Source organism: Astyanax mexicanus, chromosome 20 (assembly GCF_023375975.1).
Source record: "Astyanax mexicanus isolate ESR-SI-001 chromosome 20, AstMex3_surface, whole genome shotgun sequence".
In the NCBI taxonomy this organism is placed as follows: domain Eukaryota; kingdom Metazoa; phylum Chordata; class Actinopteri; order Characiformes; family Acestrorhamphidae; genus Astyanax; species Astyanax mexicanus.
Window position 1 is genome coordinate 5,463,283 of NC_064427.1, and position 20,001 is coordinate 5,483,283.

Consider the following 20,001-nt stretch of genomic DNA (forward strand, 5'->3'; position numbering starts at 1 on the left):
ATCTTCACTCTCTTCAGCAGCCTCAATGGAGACGAAGTGAGCAGGACCTCAATGAGTACCACGCACCGCGTTTTGCTTAACCCATTCGCTGCCGCGCCAGTGCAGCGGCAGCACAGATAAATGACAAAAAAATTTATATTCGATATTATGAATTTTGAGATCGTTTGACACCAATATCTATCGCGATCAAAATATATTTGATATATTGCACAGCCCTATAGTGTAGGACTTACACTTGACATATTAATACTGAATTCACCACAGTTGTGCTTATATGGAGCATTTTACTACCGCTCAAAACGCAGTCAATCAGATTTGACAGCCATAAAAAAATGCGGTAATGACGGTAATGAGCTCATCACCGCGGTGACGTCCCATAACCGCGGTATTGCGGTAATAAAATTATCGTCACAGCCCTAATATATATATATATATATATATATATATATACATATATATATATATATACATATATATATATACATATATATATATATATATATATATATGTATATACATATATATATACACACACATACACATATGTGTGTGTGTGTGTATATATATATGTATATATATATATATATATATATATATATATATATATATATATATATATATATATGTATATACATATATATATACACACACACACACATATGTGTATGTGTGTGTATATATATATGTATATACATATATATATACACACACATACACATATGTGTGTGTGTGTGCGAAGTGAGTATTTTCATGTAAATCTACCCTGTTTTAAAGGTCTTAGCACTCGATAATGAATTATAGAAGTGTTGTAGTGTTAGTTTACTGGTATTATTGTTATTATTGTTGTTCTGAACCTGTGTTTCTGAATGCTACCTTCTTTAGGGACCATAAAGCAGTGGGCCGGCGACCTTTTGACAAGATGGCTACTCTCCTGGCTTATCTGGGACCCCCTGAGCACAAACCTGTGGCTGATGCACACTGGTCCAGCCTAAATCTCACCAGTTCCAAGTTTGAGGAGTTCATGACCAGGTATTAAATTCTATTAAAATCTGATGCTGCTTTCATTCGTCTTAAATCTAAAAAAAAGCTATTAAAGCTTTTAATTCTGCGATTTTTCCAAAAATGGGTTCACCTAAGTCCGATATTATTCAAAATATTTAAAAAAGATATTAGAAAATATTAGAAAAAAGGTAATCTTGTGTTAATAATTCAGGATGTAGCTTGGTTTTGGACTGTGATTATCAGATCGGTGCACTAACACCTATCATTCTGTTCAGGCACCAGGTTCACGAGAAAGAGGAGTTTAAAGCACTGAAAACCCTGAACATCTTCTACCAGGCAGGAACCTCCAAGAACGGGAACCCCGTCTTCTACTATGTCACTCGCAGGTAAGTGTTATAGTGTGTACTAACACTTGCTAAATTTCCTTCGGGATCAATAAAGTATTTATCTATCTATCTTTTGGATGGTAAGTGGATTGCTGTATATTGACTGCAGCTCAAGTCAGGTGTTTATTTGCACAAGTATCAAGTGATGGGGATCTGGTTACATAACATAAAAATACATTGCAAAAGTTTAATCACTTAATTCTACTTGATTATTTTCTTTTTCTTTTGTTCCTCTATTTTCAGAAAAAGAAAACAAATCAAATCCTCAGTTTTTTATATAATGTTTTAATATAATCTAATCTATACAGTTAACTTTGAGCTACATTTATTTTTTTCTGTTGGTCTGTTTGCCACTGATCCACCAGGGATCCACTTAAGTACCTTAAGTTTTAGTTTGTATTTTGAAATTTAGCTAAAGTGAATGCCTTACACAATACCCAACTACTTTACACTAAAACACACAAAGAGTCTTACACTTGTAATAATCATCTGACAGTTACAGTGCTTTATTACATGTTTACATTCTGCTGTGGAGATAAGTAAGAAATACAAAATGAAAATAAGGATTAATTAAAAGTATTGAAGACAAAAACAGGAGGTTAATACAGTAAATTTATTTAAGACTGCACAATATATAATTTCAGCATTGTCATTGCAGTGTGTGCATTCACAATAATCACATTGCAGGAGATGTATTGTCACATAAGTTAAAACTAAGCAAAAATGGCTTCTTACAACCTGCTTTATTTTCCTTGACATGTCAGTATTTTGTATAGCAGTTCTATCTTCTATCTTCTATCTTTGTTCTATTTTTATTTTTTATTTTTATTTAAAATAAATATACGTATGTACACGATCGTCTGGTAATTTGAATGGTTTACCGTTTTTATGCATTAATTTTGCATTTTGTCCCAATGTCGTGCTGTAATTCATTCTCTTCATTTAGCACACATGTTTAATCTTCTTACAGAATAGACTTTTAATATCATATTGTACATTAGTGTTGTGATTTCTAAGAAATTCTACTGATACTTAAACATAATTCAAACAAAATCAAAATCCCTATATACAATTTGTCTAATAAATAAAATCACATTGATTATCTTACATAAATTCTTTTATTTTACACAGTATTATTAATTATATGTTATAAATGTTTAAAAAATGCTATTAAAGCAAATTGTAAGTTAATTGCTCTTGTAATTGTAATGGAGTGTGTATATCAATATCATTATGTTTCTGGCATAGAATCTTAAATTACTAATATTATTTATTTTAATTATTTACTAATACTAAACTAATTGTCAAACAAACAAAACACTAAACAAGAAGATTTATCATAACCGGCCAACACACAGTTTTTCTAAAGACTTCTGGTGAGAGTTTTTGATATTTATTGCTATATATCTATACATACATATAATACACATCTCATAGAACAAGGTAAATATCATGTTGGTGTTTTTATTGAATATTGTGGCATCCTAAATCCATTATCATTCTAAAAAGAGGAAGTCATATTTATCTATTAACATTCAATACAACAATATAAAAGAATGTCATCGACTGATCTTTTAACTTCCTGTTTTTTTTTTTTTTTTTTTGTTATTTTATCAGCCCATCAAATGTTTTTAAAACCTTGATTTGTGCTCTGTGTGTTTCTGCTGTGTGTGGAGCTGATGTGGAATGAAATGTTCTACAGGTCACTTCAGTATGATCTGTGAAAAGAGCAGTAGAGACAGGAGCAGGATGTTTGTGTTGGAATAGGCAGGGGAGGAGGTGCTGGAGGGGGGCTTGATTTCGCTGGGCACGGTGGTCGTAAAGTCTGGACTGACTGGGTTTAAACCGGGCTCTCCGGCTGGAGAGCTGGGCATGGCGGCGCTCGGTCCGGGGCTGCCCAGCTTGGTTGTAGTGGAGCTCGGTGTTGCGGTGTTGGAGGCAGGTGAGGTCACTGTGCTGGTAGTGGATTTGGTATTCCCGTTGTCTCCAGGCTTGGTGGTGGTGGTGGTGGTGGTGGTCAGGTTGTGATCACTGCTGAAGGAAGCGTTGTTGAAAGGGGAACTTGAGTTGCTGTCGTTGCCTGCAGTGAAATTCCCAGGAGGTGGATTAGTAGTAGTCTTGTCGTTTTCATTTTGAGTTTGAACAGTCAGACAACTGCACAACACGGTCAGAAGAATTACATATCGGCCTGCGCTGAGGGACATCATCTTATTCCTTCAGACCTGTGTGAAATACAATTACAAAAATACGATTAGTTCATTTTTGGTGACTGGACTTGCTTGCAGCAACATTTAAGCAATAATACACAAGAGGGAGTGCTATAACGTGTAATATTGGCACTGCTGTGCTGCAGTTGTAGGCCCAAGGCCGATGATCATCAGAGCAGTGCCAATATTACACGTTATAGCACGAACCTCGAGTGTATTTTTGCGATTATACCACAGATCCATCATCACTGTTTATTAAAAGATTTTGAGTTAAAGACGATGAGAAAATACGATCTGTTTGGTTATAAACACTCCACGAGTTAAAATAGTTTAATTGCTGCTCTGTTTGTAGCTGCGCTATTTGGCTTGTAAGCGCTGCATCGTTGCTAGGTTACCTGTATGTGGCAGAGTAATACATGGAGAGTTTCGGTTAAAGTGCATTACCGTCTGATAATGTCACTCATAAAATTCGTATTGTCATCTCCAAATGTCTGTCCACATTTTTGGAAATACCTTCCTAAAAATAGTCCACAGCAACCTTTTATTGTTTTGATAAGTTATCACATAACTTGGTTAAAAGCACTTTGTTTGTATTTACTGAACCGTAACACACTTTTAAAGCTAAGTACCTATATGCAAATTTATGTGCAAATAGAAGTCCTTAGGGATATAAGCACACCATGACTTTACCCTGTTTTTTCATGTTTTTTTCATGATGCCCATTATTTAGAATCTCAAAAAGAATTATGTCCACATAATTTCACATGCATTGGCTTTCTGTCATTCTATTAATAATAAAATTAACATTGTCGATTATATTGAATTTTCGTTGCAGAAAACAAGATTATTTGATTCATAACACCAGTTAAATCGTTTTTTGTGATCTGCAAACCTTTCTAAATGTGTAGGCTAGGGTTGGAAACCTCATTTTTTTAGGGCTATTGCAAACCCTTAAAGAACTTTCTTTTTAGGTTTACTTTCCATGTGTTCAGTTCAGTCAGTCTTCAGGTCCCACTGTTCTGATTGGATAAAACAAACTTTTCTTTTACTTACACTTCCTTTATTTATTTATAATGCTATCAGTATTATAAATTAGTATTATCAGTTTATAATGCTTCTGTATTGTGATACAAATCTCATAGTCTGTGCCAATACACAATCCCCATGCATTGCTGACTTTAATTGTTAAAACAATGTCAAAAGTAAAACTAAAAGACATTTTTAAAGGCAACACATACAAACTGTATTATTAGTTGTCATTAAGTCCCTTTAGCAGCATCAGCCCAGTTATCAGTTATCTAATTTTTTGCATAATTACACTTCACAGCTATTTTAAACATGGACAGGTGTTGTATGATGTTGTATGATGCTCACCTGTGCTTTTGCTGTAACACTGGACGAAGACAAGATGATGTGCGCTCCGTTTGTTCTGCAGCAAATCCGGACTGAAGTGGCATTTTATAACGAGGCTGACGCCCCCGTCACGTGGCCGGCGCTGCTGTTTTTGTTTGGAAATGGGCTCTTGGTGATTTCAGTGAAACAAAGCAGGGTTTGATTTGATTAGAGTCTTTTGTTTGTGTTTTGCATTTGAAGATCAGGGGGTTCTCCCAGCTGGGGTTAGGAAGGGTGACTTACCGACACTATAAAAGACCAGAATGAAGACCTGGAGCTGAGATCGTGTTTGAGTCGTTACCACGTGAAAGAACTTTGTGTTGAAAACTGCAGGTTCTTCAGTTTGGGGAACGGCCAGTACCCAGATTTCTGCCAAGTGGTCTGGAGCCTGTTTTGCACTAATGAAGTCACTTTAACCAACACACTACAGCCCTGTTACCAAGATTACAGGTTTATAGTAAGCTATTCATTAGAATTAGCACGAACAGTCTTTGCTATAATACTTACCAGATTTTTTTTTTTTTACACTACAAGGCAAAGGTGTAAAAAAGGTGCAATTAGGTTCAATTAACATCTATTTTCTGATCTGGATGTTAATCTACACAGATTTCTCTGTCCTATATACTCCCTTCTAAATGGCAAAAGAGCTAGCGCTTAGCGCAGTTGGTGGTTAATGCTAATGCTGCTCTTGCAGTGCTAGCTGGTGTTAGCAGCAGACTACAGGCCGATAATACAAACCACCCCCCCCCCCCAACGGCGAAATAGCTAGTGCTTAGCACAGTTAGCAGCTAATGCTAATACTACTGGAGAAACTTTACTGAAACTCCAGTATAATGCTGTAATATAGTGGAGGATTTTAAGAAAAAAATAAGGCAGTTGCAAATTTGTTCTACTAGACAGAAGTTTGCAGCATATTGAATTACCCATTGTACTGATTGGTTTAACTATCTTTAGCTTGTCAAGTCTAGTTCTGGGCTGTGTTTACCTTTCAGTTGAAAATACCAATGCAACAGGATGGTCTGTGAAGAGACAAGGCTTTATCACTGTCTAGGAAACTTCCCCAGAGTGTGTGTACTGTAATCTAGGTATATAAAGTTTCACAAAGTGTACATGAATGAATAAATAAAATAAACAATTATAATATCTTACAGCAAACATGCTCACTATTTTCCATTTTTTCTTAAACTAGAGATATTGCATAATAGCAACCCATGCCCTGTGATCATTTGCAGTGTTAGTTGTAGTTAGTTGTCCTCAGAATTAATGGTACATTTTGGGGCAGTGCAGGCTTAAGAAAGGCTATGTGACCAAGTCGGCTATTACCTGCGTCTGTGGGAACCTCACACTGGCATTATTCAGCCTCACCCACAAGCAAACACTTTGCACTTTATGCAGGTGTGGGTCTTCCCAGGCCATTCCCTGTGGTAACATTTTATGATCTTCAATAAGAGTTGGACGTACCTACTCCTCAGATTTCACACATCACCTAAACGTCCTCAATCCTCAGCCTGTTCCGTTAGTTGATGCGTGGTACAGAGTTTTGCATTGTCTTGTTATTTTTTGTGTTTGGTCTACTTAAACAGGATTAATAGATTTCAAACCATTGCTGAAAGTCAATGTTTAACAATTATATGTGTTCAATTTGTTAATTGCCAGCATACTACTAGCTTACTACTATTTAGTTTAAAATCCTTTCCTCTGTGTTGCTTGTTGTGCAATAAATAATTGCCTTTTTTCAAGAATTTACAATATGAAGTTTTGCTTAAGAATGGTGCATCAGCTCCTTGCTGAAAAGTGCCTGTAGATACTCCACAGTAGTCAAGACACCCTACATCCCTGTAGCAGCCACATATATAGATCTCTTTTGCCCTCTGCTGGTAGATTTGCATTTTTTGCAAAATAATTGACCGAACCCTAGCATAAACATGGTATAATCATTAACCATGATTTTTTTTGTATTATTATTGCAAGCATTGTTATATTCTTTCAAAATAATACCACAAATTTCAATCATGACAAATATACAAAATGTGTTTAATTTGCTTTATACACACAACCAAAGCAGTCTCACTACTAGGGATAGTGGTTATAACCAGAGAGATTTCAAGAGAAGACAGAGAGAGATTCAAGAGAAGACAGTTCTTGTGCTGATTAGTGACTGTACACAGATGATTTTGTAGCATGTTTGTGAAGCAGTTATGAAATTGTTTTACAGGCAAATTAAATGTTATCCTAAAATGCTAGGGAGAAATTGCGTCTGAACATAAAATTTAGTGCAAGACTGTGCTTTATGTACGTCTGAAAAGCAGTGTCTGTGGAAATCTGAATGTTTTCAGAAGCTGCTTATTTCAGATGGATCTTTTGTGAATAGTCCAGGATTGAAGCTACAGCCTCACGCCTTAGGAAATGACTTGATGAGTAATCATCAAAACAAGCAGAGAAACTGCAAACGTATCCCAGCAGCCACGCTCTGGGCTTGCATTTTTGCTGAGTCCTTGGTTGGCCCTCTTGACACTTCTGGTTCGAAGAGTGGTTGTCCTGCGTGTGCTTGTTGTGAGGACCCTAGTAGTGCTAAAAAAAGCATCTGTAGCGAGGAGGTCCTCTGTGGGAAATGGCCCGTCTGTAGGCGCGTGCTTGTCAAGAGTGGAGATGCTGTCTGAAGTGGAGGTCAAGGGGAAGCCATGCTTGAAGACCTTATTCTCAGCTGGCCTGCTGGAGGCACTGGGAGTCTCCCTTCTGTGATGCGAAACAGTAGACACCTTTTCCGACCAGTAATGTGTGGAAGCACCCTGCACTTGCGCCGTGCCGAACGGGGAAAGAGTGTAGGACGCAAAGTGCCAACTGCGTGTCCTGGCCAGGTAAGTCTCGCCACAGATTGGCCAAGTGTGGCACGGGCAGCCGAGCACACGAGCCGAGGTGTGCCTGGCCCAAGCCAGCAAGTAGCTGATGTTGGCTTTGTCTTCACAGGCCCATGGGTTATCTCCAAGCGTGATCAGCCTCAAACCATAGAGTTTCTCAAAGATGCTCTCATTTACCATTGTGAAGCGATTCGCATGCAGATAGAAGTGGGACAGCTTTGAAAGGCGGTCCAGCGACCCGGGCAGGATCTGCACTAAAGTGTTGTGGGAAAGATCCACTATCTCCAGGTTTTGGGGCATGTTGGTGGGTACGGTCCAGAAACGGTTGTGGCTGAGATTGAGTGCCCTCAGATTGGGCATGGTGTTGTTGATTAACACTACCCGCTCCAGCTTGTTGGATGACAGATCCAGCTCCCTCAAGTTCCAGTGGTAGGCCGTGTCATTCTTCTCCAGGAGGCGGATACGGTTGCCCGAAGCGCGGATCTCCCACAGTGAGCGTGGCAAGGAGGTGGGTAGGCGTGTCAATCGGTTGTGAGACACGTCCAGCGTGCGAAGATGGGTGTAGGGGCTGATTTGATTGTCAAGGTCAGACAAACGATTGTGTGACAGGTTGAGGGAGAATATGTTCGGCTGTAGGCCAAAAGGTAGGTGTCTCAGGCCCCTCCAGGAACAGTCCACCTCCCTCTGGCTTTCGCTGCAGGAACACACTGAGGGACAGGCTGCACTGATGCCCAGCAGCAACAGTAGCATCAGGAAGTGGGAAAGTGGAGCACATGCGTACATCTTCAGGGCGCACCTGTGTGTACAAAGAAAGAAAAGAATGAAATATGGTGAATGATTTAGAACTGAAACACCTAACATACCTGAGAAAGCTGTATTTCTCATTTGAGGAAGCAAACTATGGCATATCTTAATGTAAGAACTTATCTTAGCTGATTGACAACATTTAGAATGTCAATTTAATGTTTGGTCACTCTATAGTTTGTATTTTTTTTTTTTTAGCATGGCAAAGGAGCGACAGTGCACTACACAACAGGGAAAAAAATATCTTTTCTACTGTCTATTGACCTACAGTAGGTTGCTCTTTTTCAGAAGGTTTATTCTTCCTGTAGTGATCTGATTCATATCAGCCTCCTTTCACTCATCTCACTGAACCAGTTAGAGTTGCCCTGCAGTTTTCTGGATGAATTCCAGTTAGTGGATTGTTACAAATATGTGTCCTTCTTCCAAAATGTGGTCTGTTGTCTGTTGAAAGTCGGCAACATGTCCCTGATCAACAAGGGGGAATTAGAGCGTGGCAGGCTGGGGGTTGGGTCAGCAAAAACACATCCAAGCAGCTATTGGGCCCACAATGTTGGTGACATTGGTTGGTCTCCATTTACCGTGCTGGGAGCATCGGCTTGCCTCCGGTTCGCAGCATAGCCAATAAAATACACCTTGCATTTGATTCCGCTGACTGACTGAACTGTGGATGGGTGGAGACAAATGGCAGCTGGAACGGCTTTGCTCTCTCTTTTCTCTCTCTTTTCTCGTGTCCTGCATGTGGAGGGTCTGCTCCAGGTGATCCTTTTTGTGAGCCTCATGAGTGCGTATCTCTGTTTTCCTGGCCTACTTCCCAAGGTCTTCCTGAATCGCTCACTCGAGCACATATGGCAACCTCTTGCATGCGGCATGATGTCCAAACCTTGTAGGACCATCTACATCTACCCTTTTTTGACAAGTATGTGCTAGCATACTTTTTCTAATAATCTTTTGTACAGCTGTAACTACTGTTGTTGTTGGGACCTTCCTGCTTGTGTAATTTGCAGGCAGCACCACTAAAAAGCCTTAATCTTGATAGGTGGTCTGGTTGCATTGGCCCTTTCTTCCCAGTGCTTATGAGTTTGCACTACACCGACCAACATGTTTAAGCTTTGTGTTTTTCATTTGTAGTTTGTATAGTTTAAGCAGCTTCAAGGCACCAGAAGACACTAAGACAACATTCAAACCTGCCATTTACATGCAGCATCCTGGGTGTGTACAGGTGTGAATATGGCATACAATGCCTCTCAAGGATCCATCGCCATCTGTTCGCTCATAACACATGCAGAGGAAGTCAGAGACACATATGACCAAATTAATATAGTAGTGTGAAAGCCAAAGCGTCTCTATGTCTCCAATAACAAAGCACCACCTACATTTAACCACTTCACTGACCAAACAAGCACAATAACCATCAGACCACACAGTCAACACGAGTTAGCTGAACACATTTAGTTGTCGTCCATTCCTCTCAACCTTCTTAACCCGTGTGTGGTGTTCATATTTTTGTTACTCGTTTACTTTGTTACTTGTATTTAATTCAGCAAAGTTAAGCAATTTTACATTAAAATGCTTTACACATGCTTGCTTCACCTAAATTGCAAGCAATATAAACAGCTTACATGGTTAATATTTGCCCTTTACCTTTCTTATGTTACATTTCTTTTAAAAAGTGCTACTCTTTTTTTATTAGTTTTTTAATAAAATGTAAAAGAAAATGAATTAAACTCAAGATATGAGTAGAAAATTTGTTTAGTTTCAAATTTACAAATGAAGCAATGTTTATTAGCCCTTGGCCAAACATACTTTATGTAATATAAATGTGTGTGAGGGGGGGGGGGTGTACAGTGTGTGTTTATCGAAAATGTGTTTTGATATATGTTTTTCACAAAAAATGAGCCAATGCCAATGAGTTTGAGTTAAAAAAAATATTTTTTTAATATCATTTGATGAAAAATGAAAAATGGTCCCACAGACCCGAACACCACGCAAGAGTTAAACTTTGTTCAGGTCTTTTTTAAGGTGTGACAAACTTGTGAATGTGGTTAAAGATGCTCTCTGACCTATTGGGGAAGTTTTTAGAGAAAACAGATTTGGGTGACTATTGACTTTTAGTGTTTGTCAGCACTGTTAGACCTTTATTTTTCAGTGCAGAAGTGAATAGGCAAACATTGAACACTGATATATCTTGGCTGATTGATTATGTAAGAGGTAAGTTGTAAACCAAACATTTCCTTTGATTGTTTGAGCTGTGTGTATTGCAGTGGACACACAGTGCACCCACCCACACATATACCTAAATAGCTGCAGAACACTGCAGGTGTGTGTGTATACTGAGGCATCTCTTGCATTGCTGTGTTTAGTTAAATTGAGGTCAAATGAATGTGAAGTAAGGTTTTATTTGTGGTGGGCATCAGATTAAAATGAGCTAAGAACACATAAGTTCACTACTCCTCGTGTTTTCAGCTGTTAATTGGCTGGAGTGTTGCTCCGTTGTGCAGGTTATTGATTTAGAGAGCTGCGCTCTGCAGAACAGCTGTAGTAAGCTGTCTAAATGAGTGATTACAGGGACTGCACAAAGGAAATGATGGCTTTGCCCGATTCGTGCCATCGAATTGCAGACCTACAATGTAATTCACGTCTACAAACTTGATCTGTGCATTGTAAAGCCGTTTCTTAATTGAACTCGCTGTGTGAACGTGTCATGCAGTTGTCTCAGGTGTGCTCTACTGCATCCCAAAGCACTCACCTTCTCACTCATCAGGCCACCTTTATTCTGCAGGTGTACCTGCATTCAGGTCTCGTCAGTAAGAGCTCACTCTGGTTACCTAATGTATCCCTCCCTGCATTCACACATGCTGTGCTGCATCGCTTATCACTTACCTTAACCTCTTCACCACTCTCCTCGCATTTCTTCTGTCCTCTATATATCTGATCTCCTTCTCTCCTGCTTTTTGTATAAGGACGTTTAAAAGTGCAGCTTCTAAAAGTGCAGGTCTAATTCCTTAGGTCCAGATTTTATCCACTTCCACGGTTCCTCCTGTTCCCCAGTGCACTGGTGCAGTGAGGGAGCATGTGAAGCTCTGAGCTGCTACAATGCAGCACCGGCAGCCTCTGGACTTCTGGATCAGTGAAGCAGAGGGGTGTGTGTGTGTGTGTGTGTGTGTGTGTGTGTGTGTGAGTAAGACAGTAGAAAAGCAGAGGGAGGGGGCTGCAGAAAGGGAAAGGAAAGCAGGGTAGAAGAGCCCCTCGCTTGCATTGCTGGTAATGGAGTGTCAGGAAAAGTGCTGACTTCACAGTTTCTACTTTAGGATTCCCTCAACCCTAATAAAATTGTATTGTATCTCCACTCCTTTCTTTATTCTTTCTTTTTTTCTCGTTTTTTAATGTTTGGGAGCAATACATCTATTATTTTAGTCTATTTAATAAAAAAATTATAAGTCTTATAAGTCTAACATACAGGTCTGGAAAAAATAAGAGACCACTTCAGTTCCTAAATCAGTTTCTCTGAATCAGATTCTGCTATTTATAGGTTTATGTTTGAGTAAAATTAACATTTTTTTTTCTATAAACTACAGGCAACATTTCTTCCAAATTCCAAATACAAATATTGTAATTTAGAGCATTTATTTGCAGAAAATGAAAAAAAGAGATGCAGAGCTTTCAGACCTTAAATAATGCAAAGAAAACAAGTTCATATTCATAAAGTTTTAAGAAAATTCAGAAATCAATATTTGGTGGAATAACCCTGGTTTTTAATCACAGTTTTCATGCGTCTTGGCATCATGTTCTCCTCCACCAGTCTTACACACTGCTTTTGGATAAATTTATGCCTTTACTCCTTGTGCAAAAATTGAAGCAGTTCAGCTTTAGGTTTGATGGCTTGTGATCATCCATTTTCCACTTAATTATATTCCAGAGGTTTTCAGTTTGGTAAAATTAAAGAAACTCATAATTTTTAAGTGGTCTCTTATTTTTTTTCCAGAGCTGTATTTAGTCTTCATAATTAAAAGTATATGAACTTGCTATATGTTACATTGGTACAAGTACATTAATATAACTAAAGGAACTACACTACATAACAGCAACCTACTAGGTTACTATAGTCAAAGTCCAGTTGTTGTTAGCAGCATTAGCCTAGCTCTCCCCAGTTCCTTTTAATCAAGCAGTAAATCTGTATGTTTTTACTATTAGATGTCTGGTATTTATAATCCTGTCACATTTCTCACGTCAGGCAGGTAGAGTTGTATTAAAGGGGATGTGATGGTGGAACCGAGTGGAGAGCCAGGGCGGAAGCTCTGAATGCTTTTTCATTGGCTCTCTGTCACATTCTTTTGGAGCTCTGTGAGGGAGCCCAGCAGTGGTCTGTCCTCTGCCTGCTAATGCGCTTCCTGTTCGGTCTCTGTGTATGTGTGTGTAAATGTCAAAAAGTTTGAAAGTTTAATGTTTAAAGTTTTTTTTTTTTTTAAATAGATATTCTCTTTTACACCACACACAGATTACAGTTTAAAGAGGAAAAGTGTGGAAAATTTTGTATATCCATTCAAAAATACTCTCAAAACAACTCTCAGGTCTTCACACACCGACTCAACAGGGCTCTGGACAAGCTGTTCCTAGTTGCTTCTGTGTCCTATTTTCATTTTGTAAGCATTTCAAGACCTCCCTCATGAACTTGGAAGAAGCCCCTTCAGCCTTTTTTTAATGGCAGCAGTTCATTAAGTGGGTGTGTTGGCAGTGCCACTAGTTTTACATATTCTCAAGCCATCAGTTTCTTAAAGAGTCACTACACCCTAAACCCTATTTTTTCCATTTATAGCTGAAATGTGTTCCTTGGAAGTAATGAAACAAACAAGTTCTGCTTGAATTTTTTTTATAAACATTTGTTAACCTTTAAAAAAACACTTTTATTGTGTTGATTTCTGCCTCTACAGTGCCCTCTCAGGTTTAACTGTGCTTAGTCAACCAACTCTCCATCCTGCCCCACCCCTAAACCCATACATCACCCAAATTACTCCCATTTAAGCATTTTGAAAATCAGGAGGTATAGTACACCTTTAGGAGAAAAGTATTGGGACAAATGCTCATTCATTGTTCATTTCAAAATCAAAATTATTAAGAGGTTATTTTAAGTTAATACTAGTTCATGTTATTTATTTATTTATTTTTACAAGTGTAAATCCTGGTCATTATTCAAGAGAGCTTTGGAAATACATTTTCACTTTTTTGCATTATTAGGATATTTGTCGTAATCAAGCAAAAAATAAAATAAAAAATCCATCCATCCGTCTGCCTGTCTATCCATTTATATAAAAAATATTTTTTTTATGTACATCAAAGCACATCTTACTATAATCAGTTAGCTTTAAATGAATATCCCGTCCTTGATCTTATCAGCACATCAGTTTATTATCTGAATCTTGTTTAGAAGAGCATTCATTACCTGCCCATAGTGCCCTGACTGCTGCTATTGGTATGTAGTGATCATAATGCGGGGACCTTTGACTGTAATGTTTGACTTTAAGAGACCTGCTAATGTCAACACTCTGAGTGTCAAAATGAGCTCATTTCCACTTGAAGGAAGTGTGTGAACCCTAACCTGCAGTGATGATGATCAAACTGAGCCTGATGAACGTTTACCTACTGTGTGCACTGCATGCTGAAACCTATTCTAAACTAGCCCAGAGACACAAGGAGAAGTGATCAAACTCAAGAAAAATCATTCAAATGATTTAATTCTTTATTTTGAAAGCATGAAGTACACTGACAGTTGCTTTTTTGTTCAAATAATGTATAAAAAAATCAGAACATAGTATATAGTAGATAAAATGAACTGAAGAGAAAATGTATTTATGTGTTTATACAGACAAATGTTTATTTTCTCTACGTATAAAGTCATTTATATCTTTTTTTTTAAATTTATTAGAATTTTAATGTATGTTGTTTAGCAAACATGCTAGAAAAAGTGGAGAGGAACTGTACTTAAGTAAAAAAAGAATAGAAAATATGAATCTAAAAGTATCAAAATACAAAGCCAGAAATACATTTAAGGGCATTTAAAAAAAAAAGTATCTACATTTAGCATATATGTAAATAAAATTATTATAGAAAAAAGAGAACAGTTGTTTTTTTTTGTGCTGGTGCTAGACAAACTAGCTTATTTGTTGGAAATTTCATTTTATTTTGAGGTTAATTTGCCTATTTATTAAAATAAGTTAATATTTAAAATCAGTGCTTGGACATGTTATTAGGAATACTTTAAGGGTTAAAAATATACATTTTTTTTATACATATTAATGTAATTGAGAAAAAGTATAAATTTATTGTGACGTTGTATTATTGTATTATTAGTTCATTGTAAGACAAATTAAGGAAAGAACAAATTGTCCAAAAGAGCACATAAATACAGTGAAACCCATACATTTACTAGATTTACTATTCCCATCGCTGTCAGTAAGCAACTTTCGTATTGGTTAAAAACTGTGAAACTGTAATTGTTGGGATGGTCCAACATCAGAGGTGGAAGCAAAAGTAGGCTGTGAAAGAAGTGATTCCACCAGTATGTGGCGCTGTGTGTCTTGCTCTTCAGGGATGATCAGAAGACATGAGTATCTTTACTCAGAGATCAGACTGTGTCGTCTATGGGTGCTGGGAAGTCTTGGTCGGGTGGTGACTCTACCTCAGGCATTTCGTTCTGGGTAAAATCTTCTGTGGTGTCCTGATTAGTGACCTCAGCTTCCTGCACTTCCTTTGCCGCCTCCTCTGGCTTTTCTGGCTGTTTTGGTTCCGCCTGGATCTCCTCTCCCTCCGGTTTGCCGTTGCTGATTTCGTTCATCATGATCCGAGTCTCAGGCTGCTCACAGTCCACAGACACCGCTCTCACGGTGGGCTGGACAGCGGACTGGGTGGTGTCGCTGCAGACCTGGTAACCTCTGGAGATCTGCCGCTTTAGGCAGCACAAATGACAAGCCTGCACCAGAGTGGTCATCAGCAGGGTGAAACAGGTGATCCCCAGAGCTCCTATTACAATCAGTGGTAGCGGTTTTGTAAGGTGTTCGACACAGAGATGGCAGGTGGGCTCCGTAGGGTTGGGACTGGCTGTATAGGTGGTTGAGAGGCTTGTTTGCTGAGATCTGCTTGTGGGTTTGCCTGAAGTATGTTCAGCCAGATTATCTTCACTGGGTGTTAAGGATATTGGAGTCGTTTTGTTAGTGAATGTAGATGCTTCCATAGTTTTATTGGAATTTTCTTTTGCTTCTTGACCTTCTACTCTCATGAGCAGAATGAAGCACAGGAAACAGTACATACTGACACGTGCCATGAAACTGTAAAAGAAGCAGGAGAAAAAAGGGTTACATTAAGTGCGCACAAGTTCAACATTGTGTTGTTTTAGATGTTATTCACTGCTGCCTTAAAGGTTTTCTGAATGGACAGAATGAGTTGAAAGTCATCGGACATCCTTTTATATTAAAATTGAAATATAATGGCTTTCAATATGCCCGCTGGGGTATTCAGATATGCCATTTTCTCTTTTGAGTTTATGAGACGTTAAAAAGTCACTTAGTTAAAAACTGTTTTTATTTAGGGGGGCGCCATATTGTATCATATGCAATGATCTCGCCAACATTATTAAATATCTTACTTGATGTTATACCCTGAAATCTTTTTTTTTTTTTTTTTTTTTTTTTTTTTTTTTTCTGTTTTTAGCATAAGAAAAATTCACACTGTTCTCATTTCCCGTTATATATGTACTAGAGACAGATTGAATCTGTCCAGTATCAATCTTTTACTTTAATCCTGGATATATGGAGATATATAAGTTCATTTTAGTATCATGACATTCTGGATCATCTGATAAAAAAATATATATATATATTCTTGATTTGTAGTTGTTTATTTTTTTTTTTTTTATTATTCAGTGTCTTGTCATATAACCATGAGTACTGTTATAACATTGTATAAATATCATGATATTATTTTAGGGCCATATTGCCCAACCCTATTTAGGATGTTTTAGAATTTTTATATATATTTTATATATATATTTTATATTCCAATTCCACCATATTCATAATAATTAAAAGACCATTGCTCTTATAGCTTAGCTATATTGTAAATATGGGGAGGTCCCAAATCTCATACTTCTAAACTTTACCAAATACTTTACTGATGTCACTTGTAATGGTGGTGTACTAGTGGTGTAGAACATATTGGTATATTGAAGTATCTCAATATCTAGTTTTGCATTACATGAAACTGATTGTACAGTGTGTCTGTTTACTGTCACTTTAAATAGCCTTTAGAAGATTCTCAGAAAGTTTCTTAAATAATGACCTAAAACCTTTAACTGCCTTTTTTAAATACGACACAATTATCATATTATTCCAGAAATAATTGCAATAAATAATATTATTTAAAGACGAAGAAATAATAAATGTAAGAATATTCAGACCTGCGCATTTAGACGTTGGAATCTAAGAGAATATAAACATTCTGAATAAATACAACAAATCAAATTAAACATTCATGTTAATGCTCTCTTTTTGCTAAGTACACATAAAAATAAACTGAAACATATAAGACATAGAATGGGAAATTATATGCCGTTTCATTTGGGATTGTCCTCAAACTTCACAGTGACTATATTAGAACAGACTTGTACTAAAGGGGTGACTTTTATGTTTTCTATTTTCTATTTTATTTTAAATTTCATCTCTCAGGTGGATCTGATCTGCCAATCAAACGCTCCAAACTAGCTTTATAGTACATTCTACAATTAAAGATAAAATAAGGCCGAAATGAATTCTTGGTGAAGCTGAAATCCTTCTAGTTTTTCTTAAATGTATTATATTGATAATTAAAAGAAAATTATGAACAACTGTGTATTCAAGTAGAAAATAATGCATAATTATATATATATATATATATATATATATATATATATATATATATATATATATATATATATATATATATATATCTTTGACCTTTGGACCCCTCTGTATCTGGTATATGTTTAAATATACTGGAAAAAACTTAATTAACCAAACCTAAGCTATTGTAAGATCTGCTACTCACCTCTGAATATTGATGATATTTGAATGCTGTTGTTCGATCTGGGATTTTATTTTCCAAAAGTGCTGCAAGAACTGATGCACAAAGTCCAAGTCAGAGTAAGAGTGCAAAGTGTCTAGCCGCTGGTGGAGGTGAGGAGATATGGCTCAGGCAGCACACATTCGCACAGAAGTGACACATTTCCTGTCCCTTTTTCACTTCTGCTGTGGTCGTTTTATTGGAAATATATTTAAATCAGCGTATATCAGCACCTCGCATCGCATGTTAGGTGTTCCGCACCGGCTCAGCATACATTACTGGGGTCTGTAGAGACACAAAAATCCTTAAAATGTTACATTCATTTATTTATTCATTGTTTGGTCTGAATTTTTTTTTTCTCTCAGTAAATCTGCTATAATTTCTGAAAAAATGAGTTATATCTGTATCAAATTGTTTTATAAAAAAGTATTTTAGTTAGTTTCATTATTAGGTTCTGGTGGTCACAGCATTTCTTCTTTTCCACGCAGCAGTTTTAGATGTTCCTCTTTTGTTACTTCTCTCTTTTCACACCTGTTTAAATACATTCTGAACTTTTAGTTGTTGGCAAAAAGCCGTCTCGTTTTGTCATTTTTTGGCGGTGTGGTAAAATGATTATATCATATGTGTGTGCATACATATTATAATGTGTAAAAACATTTTCACAAAAAACAATATATTTCTTAGAACACGTTTGAAGTAAAAAAAAAACAGCATTTAAATACTTTTTACAGTGAATTTTATTCAGTTTATCCTGTTCTTTATCCAATTAAACTGGACTAATTAATCTCTTATTACACAGCATTTTTTAATCACTGATTATATCCCCGATTAGCTTAACTAAGCTTAATTAAGCTCCAAGCCTATTTTTACCAATTTCCGCCTGAAATTACATACTCACATTTGAAGGCCTTTCACTCTATTATTAAATAATTTACAGGCACCTTTAAGAATTAATATTACTAAGAAGCCTTTACACAATTCATTTAAGGCACTTGAATTATTCAATTGAACATGTAATGGCCAAAATATGGTAAAAACCAGGACATTTTTAGGTGCTTTTCAGATTTTCTATTTTTATTTTTTATTTTCAGACACATAAAATGAACTATTTATATGGAAAAAGTGTTTTGGCAGCTCTACATTTTGCTATAATGTGTTTCCAATCATCATTATAAATTATAAACTGATTCAGCAAGGCATATTTCGCCCTAAATGTTTATTTCCCGAAAGGAGATACAGCTAATTCGGCTAGACAGCAGAGATTCTAAGCTTTAAAATGGCATATTGGGTGTCTATATTGAACCTATAATTATTCATAAACACAGCCAGATATTAAATATTTAATTTTTTACAGGGTGTGTTAAAGTACATTGTTGATGCGAAATTAACATTTATCACAATACGAAAAACAAAAAAAAACATCGTATTGCCCATCTCTAATTTGATCCTCTGTCCTTTTCTCTTCTCCTCAGGTTTAAGACAGGACAGATAAACGGGGACCTGCTCATCTACCACGTTCTGCTCACCCTCAAGCCCTACTACGCCAAACCCTACGAGATAGTGGTGGACCTGACCCATGCAGGCCCCAGCAACCGCTTCAAGACCGACTTCCTGTCCAAGTGGTTCGTAGTCTTCCCAGGTTTCGCCTACGAGAACGTAGCAGCCATCTACATCTACAACTGCAACACCTGGGTGCGGGAGTACACCAAGTACCACGAGAGGCTCCTGACCGGCCTGAAGGGCAGTAAGAAGCTTCTGTTCATCGACTCTCCTGCCAAGCTGGCCGAGCACATCGAGCCTGACCTGCAGAAACTTCCCGCAGCCACGCTCAGCTTGGAGGAAGACCTCAAAGTGTTCCATAATGCCCTCAAACTGGCACACAAGGACACCAAGGTGTCCATCAAGGTGTGTGGAGATGTGTGAGGGTTCATTGTAAATTTCAGCTCTGGAAAAAAATAAGACCACTTTTTTTAGCTTAAGTTTAAGTTTTAAGAGTTTTGAAATCAATATTTGATGGAATAACCCTGTTCTTTAATGACAGTTTTCATGCATCTTGGCATCATTTTCTCCTCCACCAGTCTTACACACTGCTTTTGTATAACTTAATGCCTTATAAGCCTGATGCAAAAATTCAAGCAGTTCAGCTTATTTTAATGGATTGTGATCATCCATCTTCCTCTTGATTTTATTCCAGAACATTTCAATTAGGTACAATCAAAGGAATTCTTAATTTTTAAGTGGTCTCTTATTTTTTTCCAGAGCTGT

General features: G+C 37.2%; 2 protein-coding genes across 2 annotated transcripts in view; one reads left to right on the plus strand and one right to left on the minus strand.

Moving 5' to 3' along the window:
* nf1b (neurofibromin 1b) overlaps nucleotides 1-20,001 on the plus strand; it is an 80,214-nt gene that overhangs the window by 35,149 nt on the left and 25,064 nt on the right. The window contains exons 34-36 of the mRNA XM_022680977.2: nucleotides 883-1,029; nucleotides 1,278-1,388; nucleotides 19,209-19,641. Of these exons, the coding sequence (XP_022536698.2) occupies nucleotides 883-1,029; nucleotides 1,278-1,388; nucleotides 19,209-19,641 (691 nt within the window). The remainder of the gene's footprint in view (nucleotides 1-882; nucleotides 1,030-1,277; nucleotides 1,389-19,208; nucleotides 19,642-20,001) is intronic.
* Nucleotides 14,363-17,904, minus strand: LOC111195013 (uncharacterized). Its single transcript, XM_022680979.2, has 2 exons — nucleotides 17,722-17,904; nucleotides 14,363-15,968 (listed from the first exon to the last, which is right to left on the minus strand). The coding sequence occupies exon 2, from the start codon at nucleotides 15,962-15,964 to the stop codon at nucleotides 15,269-15,271; it is 696 nt and encodes a 231-aa protein (XP_022536700.2). The 5' UTR covers nucleotides 15,965-15,968; nucleotides 17,722-17,904; the 3' UTR covers nucleotides 14,363-15,268.